General features: G+C 34.1%; 1 protein-coding gene across 4 annotated transcripts in view; it reads left to right on the plus strand.

Annotated features, from left to right (window-relative positions):
* The first annotated feature begins 6,067 nt into the window (after positions 1-6,067).
* The window catches only part of LOC6045535 (ras-related protein Rab-32), a 35,611-nt gene continuing 14,135 nt past the window's right edge, over positions 6,068-27,543 (plus strand). The window contains exon 1 of one of the 4 annotated variants that reach the window (XM_038262829.1): positions 6,068-6,440. Coding sequence is in view for 2 of the 4 variants with exons in the window: in XM_038262827.1 (XP_038118755.1) it covers positions 16,865-17,107 (243 nt within the window). In the remaining 2 variants the exon portion in view is untranslated. Of the gene's footprint in view, positions 6,441-16,174; positions 16,675-16,820; positions 17,108-27,543 lie in introns of those variants that run through there. The other 3 variants (XM_001862855.2, XM_038262827.1, XM_038262828.1) reach the window with 3 other exon arrangements.

Below are 27,543 nucleotides of genomic sequence, written 5' to 3' on the forward strand. Positions count from 1 at the left end.
AACCTTTCAAAAATATATTTAAAAATGGAAGCTCAATGAAACTCACAATTTCAATTTTTATTTGTAAAACGGGCCAACGTTTTTGATAGTTTTTTATATTTCGTTTCAGATTAGATGCTACCTCTTGTTTGATAAACAAAAACAACAATAAAAAAATTTTAATTGATTAAAAACCATGAAAATTTATGTCAACTTATTATTTATCAGAATTTTAATTTAAATTAGACATTTCATTCAATTAGTAAAAAAAACTTTCATTTGAAGTATATCACTAACATGATTTTAAATTTACTTTGGCGCGGATTTCGCGCGGATGGCAATTCATGAATAAAATAATTAAATAATCAACCTTCAAGTAAAAAATATCTGGAATAACGATATATTTTTTATAGTGCAAAAACTTCTTAGTTACTGAAACAAAATTGAATTTTCTTTCGATAATGTTTGTTTGTTATTTCTAAGGGCCGTCAAAACCTGTAATTTAACCTTAGATTTAACCCCTAGAAAGATTATTTTAAATTCATAAAATTTATATATTTTTGGGGAAAAAATAAAAAAAGATCAAAATATAAAAAAATTAAGGCTCCCAAATTCCGTAATAACAGTTCAATAGGGCAAATCTGCGTTTGTAAACAAGCAGTCTATCCCCCTCTTACTTGACGTAAACTGTCACTTAAGCGAAAGGGATACCCTAGTAACATTTTAGGTTTTAAGTAGGCCATAAAAGCCTATTTAGGCCGTATGAGAGTTTTCAGAACCATGATAAAACCTGTAAGTTTAAAAATGTTACTAGGGTAGACTGCTTGTTTACAAATGCAAATTCGTCCTATTGAAATGTTACTACGGCATTCTCAATAGAGCTTTATGACGTTTCGCGTACACACACTAGCGCACCATTTGATTTTGCTGGCTGGACAAAATTTAACCTCACTTTTTTTCGTGTATGTATACGCAATACATGCGCACGTAAATAACTCTATTAAAATTTTTAAATTTCCGAAAATAATGAAAAAAAAATCAAAACTTAAAAAAAAATAAAATTGGAAATAAAAACAATCAATAAATTGAATTTTTGGATTCTTAAATTCTCAAATTCTTAAATTTTTGCCTTTCTTACAAAAGAAAGGTTTGAGCGAGTTGTGGCGCTATAACCACGGCAAAAAGTGTCCAGGGCATTCGTGGATATACAATGTCCCATCCCAGAGGGTCCCGGAGTACCAAACCTTCTTAGCATGGTGCTCCCAACGAATACAACCAAATCTCGGAGCGTATGGTGGTGTGTCCCCACGCTTCTTCCTCCCCTGTCGATTCAGAATTGTGTTGTTGTTCGAACACTCAGTGCTCAAACTCAACCCAATTATGAGTCATCTCTGCGATACGGCTTTACGCAGTAGGCCTGGCCGCTTTAACGCTTGTGTTGTTTCAATGCATTCAGATGCAATGGCGCACTACAAATGTTAATAAATGACAAGAAGAGTGCTAGGCGTCATCTAACCTAAGGCACTCTCCAGGATCCCTTCGAAAGATTGGCTGCGCTAGGGTCTGATTAGATTAGATTAGATTTCTTACAAAAGAAAGGTTTAAATTTTTAAATTCTTACATTCTTATATTATCAAACTCTGGACCTTTTAAAAAAAACTGCAGAATTTTTAAATTCTGGACTGCAGAAAACTGCAGAACCCTTCAATTCTTAAATGCTAAAATTTTGGTCACCATCATAGATTACAGAAAATCTTATAACTTTTAAGCATTTATTGAATCCTATTCAAGGTAGGGAAATTTTCAGAAGAAAATAGTAAAAAAATCGCGTTTCGATTTTTCTGAATTACACTTTAGCGAGGATCATCGAGTACAAACTGCATGTAAATTATCAAATCCTTAGATTCATGAATTTTAAAATCTTATATATTGCTGTTTTTTTTTTATTTTTGAATCTAAATTTTATTTATTTTGTACATTTGAATTTCATTTTTTTTCCTAATTAATTGTTATGGCTTTTCCCTCTGGTTTACTTCATCCTATCAAAACTAAATTTGTCCGTATAGGTAATTTTCAGGGGTGTACCCCATTTGGCATAATGGACATTTGGCATAACGGGTTTTCAAGAAGGACGTTTGGCATAATGGACGTTTGGCATAATTGGTCCAAGACATCAGGGACGTTTGGCATAATGGACATTTGGCATAATGGACGTTTGGCATAACTCGTTCAAAAACTATCAAGGACGTTTGGCATAATGGACGTTTGGCATAATTGGTCCAAGACATCAAGGACGTTTGGCATAATGGACATTTGGCATAAAGGACGTTTGGCATAACTCGTTCAAAAACTATCAAGGACGTTTGGCATAATTATTGCTAGCTTTTTTTTTTGTTTTGTTAAATTAGTATAATTTTTTTTGTAAAGAATAATAACTTATAGCTTTTTTCCTATATTCTAAACAGATAGTTTTACTTTAAAAGCTTTATAATGCATTTTTCCATAAAATTATTTAAAATTCTTTTTTAGAAAGTGTCTATATAAAATTAAGATTTTTCTCCTTTTGAAATAGCAGCTAATTTTTTTGTATTATTTTTTTCTTTCTTTTATTTTAAATTCAACTAACAAAGAAATGTAAGTTTTGCCAGCCTTTAAATATTTTGCAATAAAGATTTTACACTATTTTCCCTTTTCCATCCTTTTTGAATTCAACCTGAAGAATGTATGTACATTTGCTCTTCTTTAAAGAAATGCAATTAATATTTTTAAAGCAATTTTCTCTTCTTTAATTTTAAAACTAAAAGAAGGTAAAATCTCTCAAAAGATGTCCAGTTTTTGTTTTTTTTTTTAATATTTTGCAATTATTGTTTTTTATGCAATTTTCTCTTCTTTAATATTCAACCTTTATAAGGGATGTTCATTTATCTTTCTTTAAATATTTGGCAAATGAGTTGTTATGAAATTTTCTCTTCTTTTATTTTAAATTCAACTTTTAGAAGGAAAAATCTCATAAAAAATACGTTTTGAATACTTGATAAGTAATAAGTAAGTAATAAGAAAAGTCTCTTTAAAGATTCACAAATTGCCACTCTTCAAATGTTTGACAATCGCATTATTTTCATTTTTTTCACCAACCTCTCGAAAAAAAAAATCAATTTAATTAGCAATTAATTTTTTAAACAATTTTCTCTTCTTTAAGATTAGTTTTAAATAAATACAAGAAGGGAAAATTGCATACACAACTTTATTGCAAAAAATAAAGCAACAGAGAAAAAATGTGCAAAAATGATAGAAATGTTTAAAGAGAACATCTATAAGAGAATTTCCCTTCTTGAGTTGTCTATAAAATATGGGAAAATTTCATAAAACAACTAAATTGCAAAATATTTAATGAAAAGTAAAATCTGAATCTGCAAAACAATTAATTTCATGAATTAATTAAAACAGTAAATCTTCAACATTGGTCATAAATCGACATCTGACTACTCTTGTGTCACCAAGCTGTTGTGGCCAAGGCAGTTTAGTTATTGAGTTATTCTATTAAAGGTCCTTGGTTCAATTCCCGTAGACAACACTTTTTGTTTTGAAGGATGAACTTTTTCTTGAAATAGACTCGAGGGCATAATTCTCTCGGTCATCTAGAACTGTGTTCTCTGTATCTGTAAATCTTACCGCTACTCTCGTGTCGGACGAGTGCTGCCCAGTTCTGGGTGTTCTTTAAATTGAATTCGAAAAAAAGGGAAAAATGTGGATTGATTTAGAGATTTTTCCTTCTTCAAGTTAAATTATGATAAAAAGAAGGGAAAATTGCATTATAACAGCTTAATTGTCGAAAATTTGAAGAAGTTTTTTCATCATTAAGTTGAATTTCATATAAAAGGGAAAATTTTATTCAAAAAATATTATTGCTAATTATATTGAAAGGGGAAAATGTAAAGCTAACAAGAGATATTTTCTTCTTTAAACTAAATTTTCAATAAAAATATCAAAATTTCATTAAAAAGATGTATTGTGAATTATTCAAAAAGGAAACAATTTACTGTTGGGGAAAAAATAAAGAGATACCTAGTTTTTCGAAAAAAACTAATAGTAATCTCTGAAAGTTGAATAAAAAAGGCAAATAAACAATACATTTTCATTCGTGAAAATGAGAAGTACTTAAAAAATAAAACAAAAATAAAATCTGGTAATCTGGTGGCCCAACGTCCACTATACCAAACATCCTAGATGGTTTTTTAATGAGTTATGCCAAACGTCCATTATGCCAAATGTCCATTATGCCAAACGTCCTTGATGGTTTTTGAACGAGTTATGCCAAACGTCCATTATGCCAAATGTCCATTATGCCAAACGTCCCTGATGTATTGGACCAATTATGCCAAACGTCCATTATGCCAAACGTCCTTCTTGAAAACCCGTTATGCCAAATGTCCATTATGCCAAATGGGGTACACCCAATTTTCAGCGTTTCAACATTCTGCGTTCTGAGATTCGGCCTAATGAGGCTATTCTTGATATAAATTGTATTTATTGAGTACAACATAATTTAAACTTTTGTGATTTTTGCGTTCCGACGGAGTTCTTAAACATAAAGCGAGTTTAATTATTGTTTTCAAATACTTTCTTTGTTATTTAAAAAAAAATAATTGTTATGAAACTCTGTTGTATGTTTGCACACATATTTTTTTTCCTAATATGGCGGGGATTTCGCGCGAATCGGGTATTGGGACGGCGCGGATTTTTTTCGACTTCTCCGTAACAACTCTGTCACTAAAAAAGAAATAACTGAATTTAATTTAGACTGGTACAAATACTCATAAAAGTTTTTGTCTCCTCCCCTCGGCCCGAAACATCAGGGGGCAAAAATGGAAATTCAAGTGCAATCAGCTGAAATCAATTTTAAATACACTCAACCCCCGGTGGTTGGTCACTTTTTCGTTTGACACTTTTTAGTTTGTACCCCGTTGGTTGGTCAAAGTCAAACTAAAAAGTGACGAACTGTCACTTTTTACACGGCTCTCACTCACACTATCAAAACAAACGTTTGATTGTGGGAGTGAATTCCGTGTAAAAGGGGTGTCAAACTAAAAAGTGACCCCTTTCGTTTGACAACTTTTGATATCAAACCATCGGGGTTTGAGTGTCCATTCTTCTGCGGTTAGAACCATTTTCAACAAGTTTGTGTTTTTTCAAAAATCTTTAGCATTTTTTTTCGTAATATTTTTTGTTTTCCTCAAATCTTATTTTTTGAAAATTAATGATTGCAAAACAACTGAACTAGTGTAAAATGCATTTTAAAAAACTCCTTTTACATTCAAATGTTGAGATTGTTGTTTAATTTTTTAATTATTTTTTTTTGGACACTGGACAGATGTAAAATGCATTTTAAAACCCTTTTTCCACTGACATTTTTAAACCATGGATTTTAATTTAATTTTTTTTCACGTTTGTTTTGCCCCCCTCCCCTCGACTTTGGTCAGAGTCGAGGGACAAAAACGTCAAAAAATATAAGCAATCGCCTAAAACAGTTCAACTACCCCACATTTTTACAAAAGGGCGATTCGTTCGCATTTCTGGCGGTGCGTTTCATTTATATTCTAAACTGCGCTGGCGCACACCAACCACCCTGTCCCCACCTTGTATCATCCCCCTCTCTAGTTGCGTACACACTCACTCACACCTCTAAGCAACTCCAAAAACAAACCTCATCTCTCCTTTTCGTGCGGGCATCCCCCTGTGGGACTCACACTCACGCACACACACACACATGCAACCATGTGATTTCCCTTTTGGGGGGTTGCTTAGCAGTAGAGAACCTGAGAGAGAAGCGTCGTCACTCAGTGCAGCGCTTGAATTACTTGTCAAAATTGAGTTCTTTCGTTTAAAAGCATATGAGTGAGAAAGAGACGGGAGAGCGAGTTTTGTTGTGTTTGAGTGCCATGTCATTTCTCTTTGAAGGTTCTCTACTTAGCAGCTAAGCATTTGTCACCATCATCCCCCTCTTTCCAGACAAAGAAGGGAGAGAAAAAACACAACAAATCTCTTCCAGACTTGCCATCTCGCTCTGTCGTGTTGGCGTTAGCTCTGGAATTTGCGAGATGTCTTACTGCCAAAGCAGAACAATTCTCACGATATGCAGTTTGCGACTTATTAATTATTAAAACTGTGGTTAAATCTCCGCTGAATGTTTTAATCAGGTCAAGAAAGCCGTGAGCTTGGTGCATCGAATGGGGTTTTTCCAATTTGCGTCCAAAAGTGTAGCCTACTGAGGTTAATTTTCATGTGACTATTGTGATATCCGTCCTTGAAATTTTAAGGTGAGAGAGCATATAATTTGGAGTGCGAAATCAAGAATTATGTGAAATCAATGCAGGAAGGTTTAATTAGTGAAGATCGCAGGAAGAATAACATTGGAGGAAGCCAGGAGCAACTGATGTTATAAAAGAAACTTGTGAGCAGTGGTAAGTATGTTAAAACTGTATGACTTTTAAATTTGAAAATAAATTCATTGTTTACGATTAAATCAAGTTGAAGCAGTGGTAGTGACATTGTTGATTTTTGAAGACCTCGCAGCGTTTAAAGCAGGGGTGACCAAAGTATGGCCCGCGGGCCAAACGTGGCCCGCGAGATGATTTTTTGTGGCCCACGGATCCATTTTGAAAGATCATGTTAAATGGCCTTTTTACCCATTTGTAAATTGGTTTTAAAATTCTTATAAATGTAGGTTTAGTTTAAGCTTTTCACAAGCATTGACCCAAAAGTTTGAATGTGATTGAAAATGGTTATTTCGTCAAAATTATTTTGCGCTTAGAATATTTTCGCCAATTAATTCGAAACCTTTTTTTAACAAACCTGCCTAAAAAATATCATTTTTTGTTCTCAAAAATATTGAAAAATACATGTTCTTTAGCTGATGAATCTCGGGTTAGTTCAAAAGGTTCTAAACGCCAAGTGTAAACAAAGCCGTATTTCGATCAATTCTCGATCAATTAACAAATTTTCAAATTCAAAAATATTTTGAAGTGTTCATCTGCACGTCCTTTTAATGCTCTCTACAGAAAAATGTGAAATGTTGATTTGTTTCAAACAAAAAAAAAAAAACAGTTAGGTGTCGGAGGCTACGATAGTTGTTAAGACGTATAGCAAACTAACTAGAGAAATGTAATTTTCAGTGTCATAGATTGTAAAAACGTTTTTCAACAATTTTTCAAATAAACATTTTTCACATTTGGTTAGAAATTTGGCCCGCCATTCAAAAACTTTGAGCACCCCTGGTTTAAAGGGTGCGTTAAGGAATCGATATTCTCAATTAAATTCTTTTAGAAAATTCATTTATTAGAATTAGATTTTTGAATTTTGAATCCATTGTCAAAAATTTGATAAACGTTTATTACGTTAAAATAATAAGGTCTTCTTTTGTATATGTTGCGAAACAACTTTTTTGACTATATTTTTAAGATGTAAAATCAAGAGTGCATAATTGGCAAAGGGAGCGCGTGGTCGTAAAAAATATTCGGAGTGAAAAGTGATTTTTTGTGATTTTCAAAGCCCTTCCTATATCATCGTTGATCGGAAGGCACGGCGTCGGGTGGATTGTGTTAAAATTTTTCGAATAAGGTTTTATTTTTTTGCGGTGAAAAAGCCAAGAACAAGAACAAGATTGTCCGTCAGGACTGAACGCAAACGCAAAATTTTGCGCCTGTCATCATAGCCTGCCAGTCATCGACCATTGAACAAAGCAACCCCTGCAGATTGTTCGACTGACAGTAGATGGAAAAATCGAACTGGCACAGCGTTCTGCGTTCACCACTGCGTCGAACGGACAATCTTGCTCTTAGCTTAAGAGCAATGTCGTACCGCCCCTTTCAAATGTTGCTCCAGACTTTTTGAGGTGGTGTTTGACAGCAGTTGGTGCCAAACCTCGGTGTATTTCTAGCCATAGATGGAGACGCATGGTTCTTGGACAATATTTGATTTCCACCGGCTACGAGCACTTGCTCTTCGTCACACAATCGATGTTTGTTCATGGCAGCAACAATTCAGCAAGCTGTTGTTGACTGAATGCTGCTGCTGCTGCTGGTGCTGCTTGATGTATTATCCCTTGATAAGCCAGGTTGCAGCCGATAAGACGGTGAAATGTGTGCGTGCGTGTCACCACACTCTTCATCGAAGTTTCTTTTTTTACTCGCGTTTCCTCCCTTTTCTCTCTCTCTCACTCTTTTTTCTCCGTGAGTGATAAGATAGCGTTCGTCGTCGGCTGTCATTCACGGCGTGGTCGATGTTCTCCTCGTCTTATTGAGGGTTGAATTCCACGTTTGTCTTTGTGGAAATATTTTGTTTTTATTTTCCTCTGGAATAGATAACCGTGGTAGCTTCCTGAACGAAATCGGTTCGATGATGACTCAAAAATACCCCGGAACGACATCAGCCAAATTGGGTCTTGCCGGCGTCACTATCACCAATCACTCTGGGGCGGCAGTGGTTGTCAAGAAATTTGTTAATTTAACTGCGTTCTTTTGAGATTGTACTATAAGGGAGAGTGAGGAGACTTGATCCTGGGGACACTTGATCCCAAGTCTGTATCTCGTCAGCGTGTGGGTAAAAATTTAGCTTTGTTCTAGAATGTTGTGTGAATTTTACTAAAACTCATTGTAGAAAACAAAGAAAAAATTAAAAAAGTGTTGAAAACATCTTTTTTCGTCATTTTGACATGCATAGAAAACTCTCAAAATTTATTCAAAAAATATTTTTTTTATAAATTGATAATCTTATCAACTCCAAAACCCTCAAGCATTTGACGCTAAATTGATCGTCATACTATTTTTACAATCAATTGTTTAAAAAAGTGCTGTTAGGGAGACTTGATCCCTGCATTTTTACAGTCACTGGAATCAGACTCAAGCATGATTGAATGGGCTGGGTTTTCGTAGGGGAGAGTGGGGAGACTTGATCCCTTTTTTTTGTATCGCACATAACTCTGTCAATTTCTCACAAAACTATGATCTTTTTGCATGAATTGAAAGCTTAAACATTCAACTATGTTTGGCTGATAAGGGTATTTCATCAGATGAGCTCTTTGAATAATGCCAAGCGTTTTTAAAAAATATTTTAAACCGGAATTTTCAAAATGTTGGGGGTAATTTGATCCCCCTTTGAACATTTTGAAGAAATCTTAAGCAAAATGTTTCTTATTCATCCAAACTTTTAATTTTCTATAAGTTACAGCAATTTCACATTAAACCTGTACGTTTGTGTTCAAAATATAACAAGTTTAGCATGTATAATATTTAAAAACTTAAAATTTTCTTTTTTAGACCAAAATTGAGCATGTTTACAAAAGCTGGTAATTTTGTTTACAAAACTTTTGAAAAATGGTTCAAACTGCAGTAAGTTATGTACAACTATACTAAAGGAAACTATGTACGAAACCCCACCCAAGTTATTTAATTTTGAGGCTGATTCCAGTGACTGTAAAAATGCAGGGATCAAGTCTCCCTAAACGCACTTTTTTAAACGATTGATTGTAAAAATAGTATGACGATAAATTTAACATCAAATGCGTAAGGGTTTTGGAGTTGATATGTTTATCAAACAATTCATGTACAAAAAATATTTTTTTAAATAATTTTTGAGTGTTTTCTATACTTATCCAAAACAAAGAAAAAAGATCTCTTGGAAGTTTTTTGCAGCACTTCTTAGAAAAATGTGTGTAACTCAATCTAAACATTTTTTAATTTTTTTCTTTGTTTTCTACAATGAGTTTTAGTCAATTTCGCACAACTTTCTAGAACAAAGCTAATTGTTTTACCCACATGCTGACGAGATACTGGCTTGGGATCAAGTCTCCCCGGGGATCAAATCTCCCCACTCTCCCCTACATAGTTTCCTTTAGTACAGACGTGCCTCGGTTTAGCACCGCATATGGGGGATGCAAAACCGAGGCGTGCATAACCGAGGCACAGAGCTTATGGGATTTTGGCTATATGGGAGACATTGGCTTTAATCGTACGAAAAATCATGCAAACATCAAAAATTATAGTGTTTTGGAATCGGGATGATGTCAGCTATCCATTAAAATTATTATTTCATGAAAGTTTTCACAAAAATACGTATTTTCCTGTATTTCGAATATGCATATTTTTTCCTAAAGAAACCAACAATATATTGTAATTGCAATATGGGTATCAAATGATCAGGGTTTTTTCATACATTTTGGATGTAACAATAACATTTTTAGAAAATACTCAAAATTTTCACAAAACTACGTATTTTCGAAAAAAATACTCAAAATTTCAATTTTTACAATATGGGTATCAAACGATCGGAATTTTTTCATACATTTCGAATGTAATAACAACATTTTTAGAAAATACTGAAAATTTTCACAAAACTACGGATTTTCGAAAAAATACTCTAAATTTCCATTTTTACAATATGGGTATCAAACGATCGGAATTTTTTCATACATTTCAAATGTAATAACAACATTTTTAGAAAATACTCAAAATTTTCACAAAACTACGTATTTTAAAAAAAATACTCAAACTTCAATTTTTACAATATGGGTATCAAACGATCGGGATTTTTTCATACATTTCGAATTTAATAACAACATTTTTAGAAAATACTCAAAATTTTCACAAAACTACGTATTTTCAAAAAAAAATACTAAAAATTTCGATGTTTGCAATAATGGGTATCAAACGATCGGGATTTTTTCATACGTTTCGAATGTAATAACAACATTTTTAGAAAATACTCAAAATTTTCACAAAACTACGAATTTTTTAAAAAAGTACTCAAAATTTCCGGTTTTACAATGTGGGTATCAAACAATCGGGATTTTTTCATACATTTCGAATGTAATAACAACATTTTTAGAAAATACTAAAAAATTTCACAAAACTACGTATTTTCGAAAAAATACTTAAAATTTCCGTTGACGATACAAAGAAACAATTAATGAAAAAATCTCAACCATGTTATACTCATATTGTAAAAAACTGAAATTTGGGGTATTTTTTAAAAAAAACGTAGTTTTGTGAAAATTTGGATATTTTCACAAATTTGTGTTAAAACTTTTGAAATGTATAAAAAAATCCCGAACATTTGATACCTCTTGTTAAAACCGGAAATTTTGAGTATTTTTTTTTTTTCAAAAATATGTAGTTTTGTGAAAACTTTGAGTATTTTAATTTTTTTACTTTCGAAATGTATGAAAAAATCCCGATTGTTTGATACCCATATTGCAAATATTGAAATTTCGAGTATTTTTTTTTTTGAAAATACGTAGTTTTGTGAAAATTTTGAGTATTTTCTAAAAATGTTGTTATTACATTCGAAATGTATGAAAAAATTCCGATCGTTTGATACCCATATTGTAAATATTGAAATTTTTAGTATTTTTTTTTGAAAATACGTAGTTTTGTGAAAATTATGAGTATTTAAAAAAAATGCTGTTATTAAATTCGAATTGTATGAAAAAATCAAGATCGTTTGATACCCACATTGTAAAAACGGAAATTTTGAGTACCTTTTTTCAAAAATTCGTAGTTTTGTGAAAATTTTGAGTATTTTCTAAAAATGTTGTTAATACATTCGAAATGTATGAAAAAATCCCGATCGTTTGATACCCATATTGTAAAAATTAAAATTTTGAGTATTTTTTTCGAAAATACGTAATTTTGTGAAAGTTTTGAGTATTTTCTAAAAATGTTATTGTTACATCCAAAATGTATGAAAAAAAACCTGATCATTTGATACCCATATTGCAATATCAATATATTTTTGGTTTCTTTAGAGAAAAAATATGAATTTTCAAAATACAGGAAAAATACGTATTTTTGTAAAAATTTTCATGAAATTATAATTTTAATGGATAGCTGATATCATCCCGATTCCAAAACACTATAATTTTTGATGTTTGCATGAATATTCATAGAATTATAGCCAATGTCTCCCATATAGCCAAAATCCCATAAGCTCTGTGCTTCAGTTAAGCACTGGGCCGTGCTTAACCGAGGCAGCTGAACGGTGCAAAACCGGGGCAGTGCAAAACCGGGGCAGTGCAAAACCGAGGCGTGCAAAACCGAGGCATGACTGTATAGTTGTACATAACTTAATGCAGTTAAAACCACTTTTCAAATGTTTTGTAAACAAAAATTACCAGCTTTTGTAAACATGCTTAATTTTGAATTAAAAAATAATATTTTAGGTTTTTAAATATTTTACATACTAAACTTGTTATATTTTGAACACAACGTACAGGTTTTATGTGAAATTTCTGTAACTTATAGAAAATTAAAAGTTTGGATGAATAAGAAACATTTTGCTTAAGATTTCTTCAAAATGTTGAAATGGGATCAAATCAAGTTTAAAATATTTTTTTTAAACGCTTGGCATGATTCGAAGAGTTTATCTGATGAAATACCCTTATCAGCCAAACATAGTTTAATGTTAAAGCTTTGAATTCATTTGTTTTAAAACTGTATTTAAGATGCAATATCAAATTTTCAATCGAAAATGACCCTATGATTGTTTTATACACCGTTTCCGTGAAAAGTGTAAGTAAAGTCTAGACCAGGCCCGCCTAACCTTTTCGGCTCAATTTTCACATTTTTGATCGTTAAAATTACAATTGTTCATTTTTTCATGGTTTCTTTGATGGAATGGGTTCTCAGATGACCAGTGAACATAACTTTATCAAAAGTTTTAAAAAATATTTATACAAGTCGTTTATATCTACATTTTTCGTCAAAAATCAATCCGGCCCGCGGGCTTGACCAATTTTTCACTTAAAACTTACATAAAAACGATCTGCAAAAAAAAATTCCAAACTTTTATCAAAGTTATGTTCACTGGACATCTGAGAACCGATTCCATCAAAGAAACCATGAAAAAATCAACAATTGTAAGATTGACGATCAAAAATGTGAAAATTGAGCCGAAAAGGTTGGGCAGGCCTGGTCTAGACTATATTATCCAAAGTCTTTGGAAATATTTCACTTCGGATAGCCGGAACAGGTAAAAAATATAAATATTTTTCGTTGTCTTATTTGAGTCCTTGCGATTAAAAAAGAGCAAATCTAGAGTTTTTGTTTGAAAAGGAAAATGAAAGTTATTGTGTTTCATAGAAAAATGATACAAATTTAGCAAAAATGCTAAATCATTTACTTTTATAAATTTAAAAATGAACAGTGAACAATCACAAAAAGTCAAAAATTAAATGCTTTCAACGATATTTTTAATGAAATCTTGAGTTTTTTTTAAAAGTCTGTTTATAGAACTTTAAAAAAAACTCTGGAAAAAAGATTTTTGAATCTTTTTACAGTTTTTTAATAATGGAATTACAGATGATAAAAGTTTAGTAAAAAAATATTTTAACTTATCTCATTTATATTTTTAAATTTTGGATAGTAACGAACTGTAATTATGGAATACTTTTTGTTTTAAAATAACGAGAACCAGGCTTAATTTTTTTAAATTATTTGTATTCTATTTTTAAAAAATACTTCATTTTAACACAAAAATCGATTTGTACAAAACACTATTCTCGAAATTATTTTAATTTGTGTTGATAAAAAAGACAACTTTGAGCTAGGGCAAAACATATTTAGCAGTGTGGTAAATTTTTACATCATACACTTTTTTTAGCTCCGAAAAATGAATTCAGGATTGCGTCCGTATGTTTAACAATTTTGGAATAAGAAGACTATGATTTCCCTGGTTGCTGAGTACCCTTAACGACATTTATAGATGTAGTATTGGTTTTGGAATCGAACAAGTATTTGTTATTGTGCAGTGTTTTCGAGATAAAATGTGCCAATGGTTGCCTAAGTCTGATTTTTTTCCTAAAGTTTACAAAATGTCCTTGTCCATAAGACTAGTTGCTGCGATACAGCAAATAAAAAAAACAGGAAAAAATAAGTTTTTGGTAACTATCCTAATAGCACTCAAATGCCGTATCTCAGCAACTATTTATCCGATGTTTACAATTCAATTTCAAATCTTTCCGATAAAAATCATTCAAAATTTTAATTCCAGACTTTCGTTTGAAAACAGACAGATTTTAAATCTTAAACCCTTTACAATGTTGCTCTAAAATGCATTTTTTTTCTTGGGAAAATTGTAGTACTATCGAAACTTTTTGGCACCATCCCAAAGTTTTGACCTGTTTGCATTTTTTTGTGATTTTTTTTTTTTTTTGGGAACCACAAATTGTAAAAGTTGGTCCAGAATTCTAAAGGAAAATGGACCTAAAATCAGAAATGTTTACATGATATTTACTAATAATTTCAAAGTTTTTATTTTAGTTCGAGTTACAGTCCAGACTCGCTTATCCGAAGGCCTCCGAAAAAATTCCCTTCGGATAAGGCCGATGCAAATATTTAAAAAAGTTTTTGTCCCTCGGCCCTGGCCGAGGTCAAGGGGGGGGGGGGGGGCAAAAAAATTAAAAAATATGAAAATTTAAATAACAAGCCATAGTCTACACATTTAAATGAAAAATGTGTTTTAAAATGCATTTTACACTTGTTCAGTTGTTTTGCAATCATTAGTTTTCAAAAAATCTAAGATCTGACAAAAACAAAAATTGTATCGAAAAAAAAGATTTTGCATCGAAAATTTTCAAAAAATCTTAAGATTTTTTAATAAACCCAAATATGCTAAAAATGATTTTAACGCAGAAGAATGTATGTTAATTGCCAACCTCCTGTGGCCGAATGGTTACGGGTTTCGCCTCATAAGCGGAAAGTCATGGGTTCTTCTCAGGGTGGCAGCCTTAGGTTTAAGTTTAGAGGTAGCAGCAACCGTATGAGTATAAAACGGTTGCTTCACGTGCTCTTCAAGCATGTGATCGATCTTGGGATATTCCTTTGCGCCTCTTCCCAAAATACTTTCCTCGTGTCTTCGCATGTAAATAATGCCCAGCCGATCGGTATTGCACTGCAGTCCAGTCGCATTGTCCAGATCAGAGCAAAGGGAACACCGCAAGAGTAGCGCCGCAAAAAGACAATTGTCTTTACAAGACCCCGCGCGGCAAATAATAGCTGCTGGGAAGAGCTTGAAAAATGACACAAAAAATTGTCACCGCGGTTCTAGCGATACATAGCGCACAAGGCACAAGGAATGGAGTTTACAGCATCTGGATGGAACAGCACTTTTCCTCTCAATAGGAACTGTGTTATAGATCTAGAAATGCTTAATAACAGTAAAAATGGGTAACACGATACAATAGTTCTTGTAATCAGGATTCCGTGTCTTAATACTCAAACAGAAAAAAATGTATGTTAATTTGATTTCAGCTGGTTGCACTTGAATTTTCATTGAAATTTTGAAGTTTATTGTAAAAATATGTTTTTTGCCCCCTGATTTTCGGGCCAATTTTGAAGGGGGTGACAAAAACTTTTAAAAATATTTGTACCAGCCTAATCGAATCACGAAAAAAAAATTGTTTTTCTTTGTCTTTTTTATGGTCGAGTTTAAGTATGGTCCATAAACTACTCTAAAATGATTTAGAATTTTTAAATCCAAGATGGCGTCCAAAATGGCGGTACACTCAACCCCCGGAGGTTGGTCACTTTTTCGTTTGACACTTTTTCAGTGTGTACCCCGTTTGTTGGTTAAAGTCAAACTAAAAAGTGACGAACTGTCACTTTTTACACGGTGCTCACGCACACTATCAAAACAAACGTTTGGTAGTGTGTGTGTGAACTCCGTGTAAAAGGTGTCAAACTAAAAAGTGACCCCGTTTGTTTGACAACAGTTGGTGTCAAACCATCGGGGTTTGAGTGTAATAACATATTGAAAATATGATTTTTTTTTAAATTTATAAGTCAAACAATTGTTCAATTTTAACTTTTTGGGATCGCTGAACTTAAATTCGATATTAAAATACGAAAAAGAAAGAAAAAAAACATTGTTGGTCGTGATTCGATTATCCGCAATTCCATACAAACCATTGGATAGTCGAAACATCGGATAATTAAGTCTGGACTAGATACTCTATATACTGAAATTTGAATTCAATTCTAGAAGTTGATGTCATACAAACCCAATGATTTATTCATAATGCTTGAAGACCACTGCCCGTCCTTATCACCAATCCAGTCCGCAGTGGCACACATTCTGAGTTCTGTTTCTTGAGCTTCTGTCCAGTCCCTTGGTTCTTGTACTCCCGATTACACTATACTCTCGCACACAGTCGTCCGGTTCGGTGTAACCGCGTAACACCCCGCGCGCTCACAGTTCGAACCTTCAGCCACAGCTGAACGTGAGGTAGTCTTTGTTACATCCGAGCTTTGCTACCAGTGTGTGGACTTTATTGTAGCAGTTTAGGTTTAGTAGCGCTTCTGCAGCTGAGGCCCGTAATCCGTCCGTCCACCCTTCCACTACCGTCTCGCGTTCCCTTCAGTTTGCTCTTCTGTTTACTAAGCTAGCGAGTACAGACACGGTTTCGTCGTATCGTATACCTTTGCATTGTTTATCCCAGCGCCGCGTGCAAACTCCGAGTTCTTGGACTGTGTGTCGTGTACAAATCGTGTCGAAGAAACGCCAGATAAGAGTACTGACTCAGCCCAAACTAGTTCAAATAGGTGGTCCACGAAGCCAGCCTGCAGTTTTTCGGCCGAATCTCCCAAAGAATCGTCAACGCGGGACGTCCGACGACTACCACAAACAAAAGGCAACAACGCGCAAGTAAGTTTGAACCAACATCCAACTCTGACTGATGACTGATAAAACTGCACTCGGGGTTGACGTCGTCGTAATTTATGGCCCCCCCTCTCCTTGGTGGAGGTTCACCCGGCACCCGAGACTTGGGACATTGTATAGCCGCAAAGTGCTCTCAGTACCATTGATTTCGGGATCTTGGGCAGTCACTTTTGCTATGGTCACGAGTGTGATCGCGGTCGTTTCGGCGGCGGCATCTCGGGCGACATCGGCCTCAAGAAGAGATAGTGGACTAAGTCGTGAGCTCGAGCTGGAGCTGGGAACGGTTAAGAATAGTGGTGATAGCCGGCGAAGGTCGTCGATACTGAAGGCCTGGTTCAGACAGCGGGGTGATAATAGCGGAGGTTACGGCGCGGCTAGCATCGGAAGACCGTTGATCGCGCTGAAGGTACGGGAAGAGGCAAGTGTTGATAATGGGCAGATTTGCAGAGGAAAATGCGGTGAAGCGTGAGTGATGCCAAGACGCTTAAAATTATAAAATGGAAATCAGTTATCAGTTCTCAGTCATCAATAATGGAATAAAAATCTCTTTTTAATTTAGGAATTGCACCAAAAACTATCGATAATTACTTAAAAAGGTTATGAAAATGGTTGGGGTTTTTTAAATTGTTATACTACAATTGAATGCATGAGAATGCAAATGAAAGAGAAAATGTAGACACACTGCAGCGGACTTTACTAATCCTCTGCATTTCTCTTATCTTATTTGAAAGACAAGATCTTGGTATATTGGTTGCATATCATTACGGGTCCCCCGTTCTCTAGTTCTGGTGATGTGGTCAAATATAATAACGCTAGTTATTTCTCGAATAAAATTACAAAACAATTTTAGAAAGGATGTGTATATTTATATTCCATTACCAGCCATTTTTTCTAATAAATGTAATCAATTTTTAATTTTCCAAGTTTAACATTTTGAAATTAGGTTTTGTACACAATTGATTATTTAATTTGATAAAAAAATACATAACTAATAAATAGTAGTTTAATAAAATATTACGCATGTAACTATAAAGCACTCAAACGTGAATACCACACCCAAAATTCAGAATCGAGATAATCGTTCTCTCAAAATTTATTGAGGGCTCAGTGCCAAAATCGATAGAATAATGGTACCAACTCACACCATCATAACAAATGAGTTCATTCGTTCAATCTCCAACAAGTGTCATACATCGACTTCTGACTTCTCCTTGGTCACCAGCATGTGGTGGCCGAGGCAGCTAAGTCATTGGATTGGTTTATCAAAGGTCTCTGGTTCGATTCCCGTTGTCGACACTTTTGGTGTTTGTTTGACGGATGAACTTTTTTTGCAAATGAACCTCGAGAGAATAGTTCTATCGCCCATCTCGAGCTGTGTTCTCTGCGTCCGTGAATGGTACCACTATTCTCTCGACTCGAGACCATCATTCTCTCGGACTAGCGCTGCCAGTTTTGGGTGCAGTTGTGAAACTGATATTGACATAAAAATCCCACAGTTCAACGACTTCCGAGCTTCTAGCGTGCTTCTAGCATTTGACAGCTGCCAGTCGTTCCAATTAACAAATTCGGATACGTTTTGTTGTTTTGTCTTTAGATATCTTAAAAAAGAATCTCAACCGGTTATAGTTATCCCAAATAGGAGACACTTTTCGACCACAGACATAACCTTTTTTATACAACTTTTTTGATTCAGCTTAAATTAAATTACTGAACCCCAGACGAGGAACAAGCATTGTTTTTGCATGTTTTGCTATTTGATGCTTGGTATTTTTAACCAAATGTTCTCAAAAATTCCAAAGTTTGACCTTCTTTTACACGATGACGAAAAACAATATAGGGCAAATGTCCTTATTTTTGACCATGTACCTATTTTGGACCCATGCGACAGAATTGTGGTGATTTCATCAATCGATATTCCAAAATTGGTCCAACTTTTTCAGTTTAGGTCCAAAATACAGCCAAACTTATAAGAGTTACACAAACAATGGGTATTCTACAGTTATGTGCCTGATATAAGCTGCAAATCAGCCGCAAATGGCATGTTTTGGTTTAACTGTTCTTGAGAGCAAGCCAGAATAAGATGGAGCTTTGCATAGTAGGTCCAAAACAGGGACATCAACCAAGGTTGTTAACGATAAAATTATCGTGGTTCGATAACGATAACAATAGTTCTATCGTTATCGTTGGGACGATAACAATAATCTATCGTTATCGTTATTCCGATAATTCTATCGGCGATAATTTTATCGACGGTAACGGACGATAACTTATGTTTAATATATTTCTAAAATTGACTAAAATCAACCAAATTATGTTGAATTTTTAAGCTTAGTAAAGCTAAGAGCTTAGTTTTTTTTTGATAATATGCTAAGTTTTAAAGTATAAATACTAAAAAAAAATCACAATATACCGATTTTTTTTAAAGTACTCAAATCTATATATCTTCTTCTCTCTATATATATATAAAAAATTCGACGGTTTTGTTCGAACGCGAATCAGTTCAATACGGAGCGTCGGATCGAGGTGCTCTTTGTTGCGTTGGGTTCGTATAAGTCCAAGGAAGGTTCTTACGCGAAAAAGTTACAACTTTGGCTACTCTGGAACCGATTCCGGAAAATCTGCAGATTGTATGGGAATAGCTGCGTAAAATAAAATTTTGATCACAGGAGGCGTAATAAGCAAACAAGCAAGATACGTCAGAAAATCAAAAAAGGGCAGGACGAAGTTTGCCGGGAATTTGCAGAATGGGTAAAACGATTCAAAATTTTATATGCATTTTCACAGCTTTAGAGATTTTTTAACGAAATACTCAAATTTTCATAAAATACAGTCCAGACACGATTATCCAAAGCCTCGATTATCCTATGTTTCGTTAATCCGAAGTTTTTTTTTTAGATATGCGATGTTTTTTTCGCGAAAATAAATTTTCGTCGGTGCCTCGATATTTTGAAAACTAATGATTGGAAAGCAACTGGGCGCGTGTAAAATGCATTTTAAAACACCCCCCTCCCCCCCCTCGACTTTGGTCAGAGCTGAGAGACATAAACTTCAAAAAATATTTGCAACGGCCTAAAAAAAAATATTTTTTTTGAACATTTCATCGTCGCCATATTGGCCGCCATCTTGAATTTAAAAGTTCTAAATCACATTAGAGAAGTTTGAGGGTCATACGAAAGCTCAGCAATAAATAAGACAACGAAAAAAAACATTTTTTTTTTGTTATTCGATAATCGATAATCGAGTTCGGACTGTAAAGTTTTTTTTAATGAAGTACTCAAATTTTCACAAAATACCGTATTTTCTCGAAAATACGTATGAAACGATTCGAAATATTGCATGCTTTTTCACTGTTTAAGATATTTTTTCGAATAAAATCTTGAATAAAATACTAAAATTTTCACAAAATACCGTTTTTTTTAAGTACCGTCAGTGGGGGTGACTATGGGTCAAAAAACGATACACCTCTCGTATTTTCTTAATAACAAAAACAAATTAAATAACATCGAAAATCTTTCAACGTAGATTTGTTCTTAGATAGTTTACTAACATTTTCCCAAAATATGGTGGATTTTGATGAACACTACCTTAAATGCCAATTGTTTGAAAATTGACCCAATCTCACCCCTTAGAGGGGGTGACATTGGGTCAAATGAAACTAAAATGATGCTCAAATACAACGATATGGTAAAAACAAGTCACCCAACAGTGTTTCTTGTTCGAGGGAATCGTATTGACACGCTACAATGTTTGAAGTGGAGATTTTCAAACATTTGGGTAGTTTTCGAGCAATTCTAACAAAAATATTAGAAAAATGATTTTGCGAGAGGTCATTTTTGGCCAAAAACGTACCCCAACTTTAGACAGCTGCCAAAATAACAGGATTTGTTCTAGGAACGAGATTTTTTCAGCGAAGTCATCTTAGGATGTCCCCTACACAACCCTTTCAACAGAATTCATTTTCATTGAGAAGAACCTGAGAAATGGTAAAATCCGTCAAAAATCACTTTGACCCAATCTCACCCCCCAGACCCAATGTCACCCCCACTGACGGTACTCAAATTGTTTTGATTCGCAATATAGGTATCAAACAAAATATTAATGAAAAAGCAGGTAAAATTTCGGTTCGTTTGATACCCATATTGCAAATTATAAAAATTTGAAATGTTTTTTTCGTTGTCTTATTTTTGATTGCTGAGCTTTGGTATGACCCTCAAACTTCTCTAATGTGATTTAGAACTTTAAAATTCATGATGGAAAATTTGAGTACTTTATTAAAAAAAAATAAAACAGTGAAAATGCATGCAAAATTTCGAATCGTTTGATACCCATATTGCAAATTATAAAAATTTGAGTATTTTCGAGAAAATACAGTATTTTGTGAAAAGGAGAATGGGCAAATTTGGTCCAAGGATGTACACGAACGGGACCAACTTTTTTCAAAAGATCTCGCCGAGACATGAAAAAAGTCTTCTGGACCAACTCTCTAAACCCCGGGGTTCAAAAGTTACATGCTGTTGAAGTTTGAGCATTTTGGGTTAAAATGTACAAAAAATCGTATTTTTGCTATTTCTAAAATCATTCATAAAATCTTTGTTTCATTATGGATTTCGATTTTCTTGACTTCATTCGACGCGTATCAGCAAAAACTATGAGTTCTGGTATGTCTTAGCATGATTGAAACATGATTTCTCTTGTTTTTATCCGTTTGAACCGTTTGTGCAAGAGGCATCCTATAGAAACAAGTCGAAACTTCAAGGTTTTGAAACCGGATCCGACCCAGACTGCTTCAGTGAGTATGGAAGGCTTCAGTGCAATGTTGTAACAACTTATTGGGATGGTCTGAGTCATCCGAGAACTCCTTGGAGTTAAGACCGGTGAGTCTACCGCCGTAACAAGCAAGATGTCGCCGGTTTTTGACCACGGATCATACCCGCATAGCTTCAGTGAGTGTGGTAGACTACTTTGCTAATGTGTTAGGATGTCTTGGGTCATCCAAGGACTCCCTGGAGTTATGATCTGTGGAGCTACAACCGTAACAAGCAAGATGTCGACGATTTTTGACCCCGGAACATACACGCATAGCTTCAGACAGTATGGTAGACTGCTTTGTTAATGTGTTGGGATGTCTTTGGTCATCCTAGGACTCCCTGAAGTTTAGATATTTGGGTCACTGTAACAAGAAAAAGGTCGATGATTTTTAACCGCGCATCATAACCGCAAAGATTCAGTGAGTATGGCAGACTGTATTGCTGTTATGTTGGGATCTGGACCATTCCAGGGAGTCCTTGTGACAGCCGTAGACCTACTGATCATAACTCCAGGGAGTCCTTGGATGACCCAAGACATCCTAACACATTAGCAAAGTAGTCTACCACACTCACTGAAGCTATGCGGGTATGTTCCGTTGTCAAAACCGGTCGACATTTTGCTTGTTACGGTAGTAGACCCACAGATCTTAACTCCAGGGAGTCCTAGGAGAACCCAGGACACTCCAACACATCAGCATAGTAGTCTACCATACTCACTGAAGCCATGCGGGTATGATCCGTGGTCAAAAACCGCCGACATCTTGCTTGTTACGGCGGTAGACTCACCGGTCTTAACTCCAAGGAGTTCTCGGATGACTCAGACCATCCCAATAACTTGTTACAACATTGCACTGAAGCCTTCCATACTCACTGAAGCAATCTGGGTCGGATCCGGTTTCAAAACCTTGAAGTTTCGACTTGTTTCTATGGGATGCCTCTTGCACAAACGGTTCAAACGGATAAAAACAAGAGAAATCATGTTTCAATCATGCTAAGACATATCAGAACTCATAGTTTTTGCTGATACGCGTCGAATGAAGTCAAGAAAATCGAAATCCATAATGAAACAAAAATTTTATGAATGATTTTAGAAATAGCAAAAATACGATTTTTTGTACATTTTAACCCAAAATGCTCAAACTTCAACAGCATGTAACTTTTGAACCCCGGGGTTTAGAGAGTTGGTCCAGAAGACTTTTTTTCATGTCTCGGCGAGATCTTTTGAAAAAAGTTGGTCCCGTTCGTGTACATCCTTGGAACAGCTCCCATACAAATTTGCCCATTCTCCTTTGAGTCCTTCATTTAAAAAAAATCTTTGAAACTGTTAAAATACATGCAAAATTTCAAATCGCTTGATAAACATATTGCGAATTATAAAAATTCGAGTATTTTCGAGAAAATATGGTATTCTTTGAATATTTGAGCATTTCATTAAAAAATCTCTCAAACAGTGAAAATGCATGCAAAACTTCGAACGATTAACAACCTTGACATCTACCTTTTTTAACTAGTTTATTTTTGCTTACAGATGATTATCAAATCTGGAGTTTTTTTTTAATGGTCCAATAAACCAAATTTCCAGTTTTTGCTTTTTGGGTGTTTTTGAAACCGTCTTCACTGAAAACTTGGTGTATTGGACCTTGAAAAAAAACTCCAGTTATGCTTTTTTAAATTGTTTTCAGTTTATTGCAAGTCTATTTCCATTAAAAATTAGTTTTTTTTTTGAAAACATTTTGTGCTTTTTTGTATGAAGCGTGGTTTTTGTTTTCTTGTTAACCATTTTTGAAAGTTTACTTGTATTTTAAAAATAAATCAGGTTGATAAAAAAATGTTAACATTTTTTTAAAAGTCTATTTTGTTCATTTTGAAAAAAAAAAAACACCTAATAAAAAATTGTTAAGCATTTTCAAAAGTTCACTTTTATTTTAAAAAAAAGCACGTTGATAAAAAAAAATATTTAAACATTTTTTAAAGTTTATTTTATTCATTTAAAAAAAATAACATTCATAAAAAATCTTACATTTAAAAAAATCTTGGATTAAGCGAACTTTGCTATATTTTGGTTTCGAAATTATCCAAAATTTAGTTTTATTTTATTTTTCTGGTTTTATATTAGGTCTTCTTTTGCGAGATTTTAGTATATTATTTTTAATTAAATTTTTTTTTTTTTTAGTAGAATTTGAATTTATGAATCGTAAATTGAAATTTACATTTCTTTTGAGATATTTCACCAAATTTAACTCAAACAGGATTGCTTTGAATATTTTGTGTCAGGGAGTATCTTGAACTATTTATAATTCTTAAAGTAACTTTCTTCTATACATAAAATTCTAAAATAACACACTTTGGCATTTATTTTAGTAGATTTTTGAAAACCGTGAAATCGCCGTGAATTACAATGTTTTGTTATTGGCAAGTCTTGATTTCATTTTTTGTACCGTGAACAATCACTAGGCCTAATTATTATGTATTATGTCTGCCTTTTGAATGCTTTTTCAACGAAAACCCGAACAAACGGTAATAACTAAATTTATGCCATTTCTATAACAAATAGGGGAACTATAGCCTTTCTCAGCCTATTTCTATTATCGGCCTATCAGCACTTTGAACATGAATTAAAGCTTTCATAAAGTGTTTTTGACTGTTTCAATGTAATAAAAAGCTCAAATAAAAGTGAGCAAGCAACTTTTCATTGTTGGTACATCTGAAAATGTTGATTTAATAATGGAAAACGGCAAAAGTGATTAGAATTAGTCGATCGGCTTAGTGTGATTAAAATGGGTATATTTCCCCTACTTTTGAAATAACAGAACAAAAAAAAAACAATTTTTGCATAAGAGTTGAATATCAGTTAATGTTATCATAACAAAATTTGTTACTGGTCTGATAGTGGTTGAAATCCAAAACAACTTGGGAATATTTTTTTTGTTATGGAAAAATAACTCCAGCTGTTATTGGGATTATCGGATTAGTTGTTAAAATAACAAAAAAAAAATAGCGAGGATTTGTTCGAAGAATAACTAAAAATTATATTAGTCTGTTATTACAATAGGGTAATTCTCTACCAACTCACACGAAATCGGGAAAAGTTGCCCCGACCCCTCTTCGATTTGCGTGAAACTTTGTCCTAAGGGGTAACTTTTGTCCCTGATCACGAAACCGAGGTCCGTTTCTTGATATCTCGTGACGGAGGGCGGTACGACCCTTCCATTTTGAACATGCGAAAAAGAGGTGTTTTTCAACTATTTGCAGCCTGAAACGGTGATGAGATAGAAATTTGGTGTCAAAGGGACTTTTATGTAAAATTAGACGCCCGATTTGATGGCGTCAGAATTCGAAAAACGTATTTTCATCGAAAAAACACTAAAAAGTTTTAAAATTCTCCCATTTTCCGTTACTCGACTGTAAAAATTTTGGAACATGGCATTTTATGGGAAATTTAATGTACTTTTCGAATCTACATTGTCCCAGAAGGGTCATTTTTCATTTAGAACAAAATTTTCATTTTAAAATTTCGTGTTTTTCTAACTTTGCAGGGTTATTTTTTAGAGTCTAACAATATTCTACAAAGTTGTAGAGCAGACAATTACAAAAATTTTAATATATAGACATAAGGGGTTTGCTTATAAACATCACGAGTTATCGCGATTTTACGAAAAAAAGTTTTGAAAAAGTTACTTTTTGCGTTTCTCTTTGTTTCGTCGTCCGTGTCTGTCGCGGGTGACCATGAACGGCCATGATCGATGACGACCAACTTTTTCAAAACTTTTTTTCGTAAAATCGCGATAACTCGTGATGTTTATAAGCAAACCCCTTATGTCTATATATCAAAATTTTTGTAATTGTCTGTTCTACAACTTTGTAGAACATTGTTACACTCTAAAAAATAACCCTGCAAAGTTAGAAAAACACGAAATTTTAAAATGAAAAATTTTGTTCTAAATGAAAAATGACCCTTCTGGGACAATGTAGATTCGAAAAGTACATTAAATTTCCCATAAAATGACATGTTCCAAAATTTTACAGTCGAGTAACGAAAAATGGGAGAATTTTTAAAACTTTTTAGTGTTTTTCGATGAAAATACGTTTTTCGGAATTCTGAGTACGCCATCAAATCGGGCGTCTAATTTTACATAAAAGTCCCTTTGACACCAAATTTCTATCTCATCACCGTTTCAGGCTGCAAATTATTGAAAACACCTCTTTTTCGCATGTTCAAAATGGAAGGGGTCGTACCGCCCCTCCGTCACGAGATATCAAAAAACGGACCTCGGATTCGTGATCAGGGACAAAAGTTACCCCTTAGGACAAAGTTTCACGCAAATCGAAGAGGGGTCGGGGCAACTGCTGTGTGAGTTGGCGGAGAATTACCCAATAACAATCCAATAACAAAAAAATCATAACTACGAATAGAAAATTTTGTTATAAATAACATAAAATGTTATTGGCCTAGTATTTTCAAATATCAAAAAATGTTATTCCTAAGCTATTTCTGTCTGCTCGGGTATTTTGTAATGTTTTTTTTTTTGGTTTGTTTCCTGCTCTTTTGAGAAAATGTTGAAGGAAAGGAAGTAGAAAAAAAACCTGTTAAAATAATTTATTGGCCTAAATAAAACAAATATACCCAATGCAATTTCTTTTGAATTATGTTTAAATGGCTTCCAAGCTTATGCTTTACTAGGCGTTAGGCCACCATCAAAGCCAAAATTCTATGAATCAGCTCCCAACATAACCATGACCTCACCGTTAATTCATTCATAAATAAGTACTTATCAGGTTAGTGCGCACAGTTCAAACATTGCTTGAACGGGCTGATTAAACATCATCCTCCAGGGTCGATTGACAAAAAAAACTTTTCCAATTTCACAAGATTACCAACTGATGTAACCATCAAATTCAAGGAGTTTGTTCTCGAAGGAATGTCGATCGTTTTTTTTGTGTGTAATTTTTAATCACCTAACCTTTTGCTCCATTCCGAAAAGCATGCACGCTCGTTTATGTTCAAACAGTTGAGAATGAGCAGATTAGTATATTTTTAATAGCCACTGAAAGCCAAATCGAAAGCAAACAAATTGTCGTTGATAAGTCTAGTCTTGTTGGCTTCTTCGTATTTTTTCCTTCTCTTTCCACGCGCGTTCCACTTGATTGCAGGTCCTTGCTGTTAAGGTTTGGCGCGAAGCGCTTCTTTTCTTGGGAAAGAAACCACTCCAAACGTACCTTCATTGGCTTCCTGGCTTGGCTTGACTTGTCTTGGACATTTTTTTTCGTTGTCTGGACAAGTTTTACCTTTTTCATGTTCGTTTGATGGGTTTCGCGCGCAACCAAAACCACCGCCGAGAAAGTCACTCACCTCAAGCTGCAGCAAATGAAATGGAAATTTGACTTCCCCACTCTGGTTATTCCTTGAAACCGCGTAGGGACAGGTGAGAATCTCTTTGTGAAAGAAGTTAAACCAAAGTGAATTCCTTTAACGGGGGATCATGTGTCTTTTGACAGAAAATAAATCCGGATTAAATGATTTTGCCTTCCTCACTGAGGTAAGGCTATAATCCTGCTCTAAAAATGAACTTCGTATAAAAACGTCGTAGACCCACCTTCATGTATACATATCGACTCAGAATCAAAAACTGAACAAATGTCTGTGTGTATGTGTGTGTGTATGTGTGTGTGTATGTATGTATGTGTATATACCTTTCTAACGAGTGCAAAACATTGACGATCTGGAAACCCTGTCTCGAGATAAGGCCTCTTAAGTGATATTGATGCACTTTTTTGAAGCCGGATCTCACTTAAATGTATGTAAACTTTGTACGGATCCACTATCCGACCCATTGTTGGTTAGGTTATCAAAAATGATATCGATGTACTTTTTGGAATCCGGATCTAAAAAATAGATGAAACTTGTGTACAGCCATTGTTGTGAGGAAGGCTCCAACCACATAGGTGGATTAAGTTAGTTTTTCATTCATAACTCCGTAAAATTTTCAAATAAAATTTAAACATTTTTTTTTTGTTGCCCAATGGGCATTGGGTTAAGTTCACTGCG

This window comes from Culex quinquefasciatus, chromosome 3 (assembly GCF_015732765.1).
Source record: "Culex quinquefasciatus strain JHB chromosome 3, VPISU_Cqui_1.0_pri_paternal, whole genome shotgun sequence".
Taxonomy (NCBI): Eukaryota; Metazoa; Arthropoda; class Insecta; order Diptera; family Culicidae; genus Culex; species Culex quinquefasciatus.